At 67.7% G+C, this 3299-nt stretch overlaps 1 protein-coding gene across 1 annotated transcript in view; it reads left to right on the top strand.

Moving 5' to 3' along the window:
* Positions 1–1033: 1033 nt before the first annotated feature.
* Gata6 (GATA binding protein 6) overlaps positions 1034–3299 on the top strand; it is a 31759-nt gene continuing 29493 nt past the window's right edge. Inside the window, exons 1-2 of the mRNA XM_013014820.1 lie at positions 1034–1266; positions 2551–3296. Of these exons, the coding sequence (XP_012870274.1) occupies positions 2591–3296 (706 nt within the window). The 5' untranslated portion in view covers positions 1034–1266; positions 2551–2590. The remainder of the gene's footprint in view (positions 1267–2550; positions 3297–3299) is intronic.

Genomic DNA, 3299 nt, shown 5'->3' with positions numbered 1-3299 from the left:
GTGCCTTGGCCCGCTGTAGACCGTATCAGTTTGTACACAGTTGTGCTCATCGTTTGGAGAAAGAAGAGGGGTGTGTGCGGGAGAGTGGGGGTTGGGACACGGTCTTTCGCGCTGGGTCGAGGAAAGGAACCCCCTTCCCTCCGCTTTCCAAGGTCTTACCTGCAGTGGAGGCAAAGCTCAATCGCAAACCACAAAACTCCCGACCTGTCCCAGGACAGAAGTTCATTCCCGGGGCCGCGGCCATGGGCGCACCTCGGAGGACCCCCAGTTTTAATGACCTCAAAGGTTTGCTGGGGCGTGTCATCGTGAACTTTCCTCAAACTGCCCAGGAATTTAGTATGTATTTAAAGATCAGGAGAGAGTTAAGGCGGCGGGGAGGGGGGAGGACGGGGAAGGGGGCTCTTACTTTTGATCGTAAGAACCCCGATCCCCGGACTGGCCCCGTGACCCAAGCCCTCAGGGTCCCGAGTTAGGGTTCCGTAAAGTTTAAGGTCGGGTACGTCGAAGCCAAGAACTCATTGAACCTGGAGGGAGGAATGGGGAAGGGCAACCGGGACAGGCACTTTTCCTCCACATTTTGGGGGCGCCCCCCTCTCCGCAGCCGCGCCCCAGCTTCTCTCCCTCCCCGTGTGTGTGTGTGTGTGTGTGTGTGTGTGCGCGCGCGCGCGTGTGCGCAACTGGGGGCGCGAGAGCGAGCCCCGCAGCTGGGGTGGGTGTGGGTCGCCAACCAGGTGTGGGCGTCCTGTCGCCTTCGTCCCTCCCCGGAACGTCCCCGAGTTGGACGTTTCTCCCCCCCTACTTCCCCGGGTGGATTCGATCCCACACCCCGCACGGAGCTAGCCGCGGGGCCCACGCCCGCAGGCAGCGCGGCCGCTCATTGTCTGCCCAGGCGACGCGCTCCCCTCCCCCGCCAGTCCCCTCCCCACCCTCTTTTCTCTCCTCCCCTCGCTCCCTCCTCCTCCCCCCTCCTCCTCCACCTCCTCTTCACCTCCGCGCCCAGCTGCTGGCTCCGCGCAGTTCCGACCCACAGCCTGGCACCCTTCGGCGAGCGCTGTTTGTTTAGGGCTCGGTGAGTCCAATCAGGAGCGCAGGCTGCAGTTTTCCGGCAGGGCAGTAAGAGGCGCCTCCTCTCTCCTTTTTATTCACCAGCCGTGAAGCGCAGACCCCGGACTCGCGCTCTCCCGCCGGCGCCCGCGGCCTCTCTCCGCGCCCGGGAGCGCCCAGCCCTCCGCCACGGCCCTTCACCACGCACAGCGCTCGCCCCAGGTTTGCCTGCGATTTTTTTCCCCTCCTTCCCCTTCCTTTGCCCTCTCCACCTCCAACCCGTCCCGGGCCCCTCGGCCTCCGGCTTTCCCGCCCGCTCCCGGCCGCGGCCGGCTCCGAGGGTGTCTCCCCCTTGCTTGTCCGGCTCCCCGGGAGACCCGACTGGCGGTGCCTCGTCCTCTCCCCGAAGTGCTTATCTGCGCACGGCCTTATCTCCGAGTTATCTCGGCGTCCAGGGGCGGGAGCCGATCGTCGGGGCCGCCCGAGAAACTTCTTCCTTGCTCTCTGGCCCCCCGGTCTGTGTATGTGTGTGGGCATTCATTTGAGCGTGGTTATGTCCGCTGAACCGGGGCGAGCTCGACAAGCCACCCCCCGAAAGGGGCCCGGTCCGTTGCCTTTGGCTGCCTCCCCACCCCCTCCAAGTCTCCCTGTCATTCTTCCTGCTCTCCCCTTTGGGGTGGCCTCACGCCCCCCCACCTCTGGCATTTCCCCCCTCCCTCCCCACTCCTGGGCTTTGCGCTCCGCTCCACCCCGCTACGTCGGATTCCGGAACGGTCGGGCCTTTCTGCGGCTGCGGATGACCGCGGGGTGCGCCGCGGTGGCCCGGCCGCCGCGCGCCGGTGCCGTTCCGATCCGGCCCGTGGCTTAGGTGCGCGTCCCGCGGCCGAGCCACCGGGGAGGGAGACTCCGGCCCCTGCCGGCTTCCCTCGCTATTTCTATTCAGAGCTGCCATCTCTGTTCCCCCCACCCCACCCCCGACACCCCAATTTCCTAGGGCTGGGCAGCATGATCTCTGGGGCTCGCATTCCAGCTGCTTACACCCCGTCCGGAAAGCTTTGGGAAAACGATTTTGTATTTTTTTAATGAAAAGCTGAGGTTTCGTTTTCGGGGACAGGTTAAAGTCTTCCTGGATCGCGATTCCCACGCGGGGGGGGACCATCCCCGCACGCAGCCCGTGCTCCGGGAGAGGGGGTCCCCGCGGGGGGCGGGGCAGCGTGCGACGGGGCCCCGCAGGGGGCTGCTCACTCCCCTTTGTGTAACGGGGGCGCCCTGGGGGCAGCCTCGCCGCCGCCCCTGGGATCTGCGGAGGAAGGATGCTGTCGAGGGGGTGGGTCGGGAAAGGGCGCGGGAACCTGAGCTGGGCGGACTGGCGAGGGCGCGGGGAGGGGGGGAGAGGAGGAGGTGTCCCGATCCTTCGAGGGACCCGATCGCTGGCTGCTTGATGGGACTCCATTCTCCCCATCTTAAAAGGTCTCCGTTTCCCCTCCCAACCCCACTGTGTCTCAGGAGCTAGACGTCAGTTTACCGCAGCAGCCCGGGACGGTGGATGGCCTTGACTGACGGCGGCTGGTGTCTGCCGAAGCGCTTCGGGACCACGGTTGCGGACGCCAGCGACTCGGGGCCCTTTCCTGCGCGGGAGCCCTCCACGCCACCTTCCCCCATCTCCTCGTCGTCGTCTCCCTGCTCCCGGGGCGCCGAGCGCGGGCCCTGCGCCGCCGGTCTCTGCAGGACGCCGCAGGACGACGGCGAGGCGGTGGCGGGACCCCCGGCCCGCTCGCTGCTGCTCAGCCCCTACGCGTCGCATCCCTTCGGGGCGGCGCACGGACCTGCGGCGCCCGGGGTCGCGGGCCCCGGGAGCGCTCTGTCGAGCTGGGAGGACCTATTGCTCTTCACTGACATCGACCAGGCCGCCACCGCCAGCAAGTTGCTGTGGTCCAGCCGGGGCGCCAAGCTGAGTCCCTTCGCCCCGGAGCAGCCCGAGGAGATGTACCAGACCCTCGCCGCCCTCTCCAGCCAGGGCCCAGCCGCGTATGACGGCGCGCCCAGCGGCTTCGTGCACTCCGCGGCCGCCGCGGCTGCAGCTGCAGCGGCCGCCAGCTCCCCAGTCTACGTGCCCACCACCCGTGTGGGTTCCATGCTGCCCGGCCTGCCCTACCTGCAGGGGGCAGGCGGCGCGCCCACCAACCACGCGGGGGGCGCGGCCTCGCACCCCGGTTGGCCCCAGGCCTCGGCTGACAGTCCCCCGTACGGCGGCG

Source organism: Dipodomys ordii, unplaced genomic scaffold (assembly GCF_000151885.1).
Source record: "Dipodomys ordii isolate 6190 unplaced genomic scaffold, Dord_2.0 Scaffold25, whole genome shotgun sequence".
In the NCBI taxonomy this organism is placed as follows: domain Eukaryota; kingdom Metazoa; phylum Chordata; class Mammalia; order Rodentia; family Heteromyidae; genus Dipodomys; species Dipodomys ordii.
The sequence above is the reverse complement of the archived record's forward strand: the minus strand, read 5'-3'. Positions and strand labels throughout refer to the sequence as shown.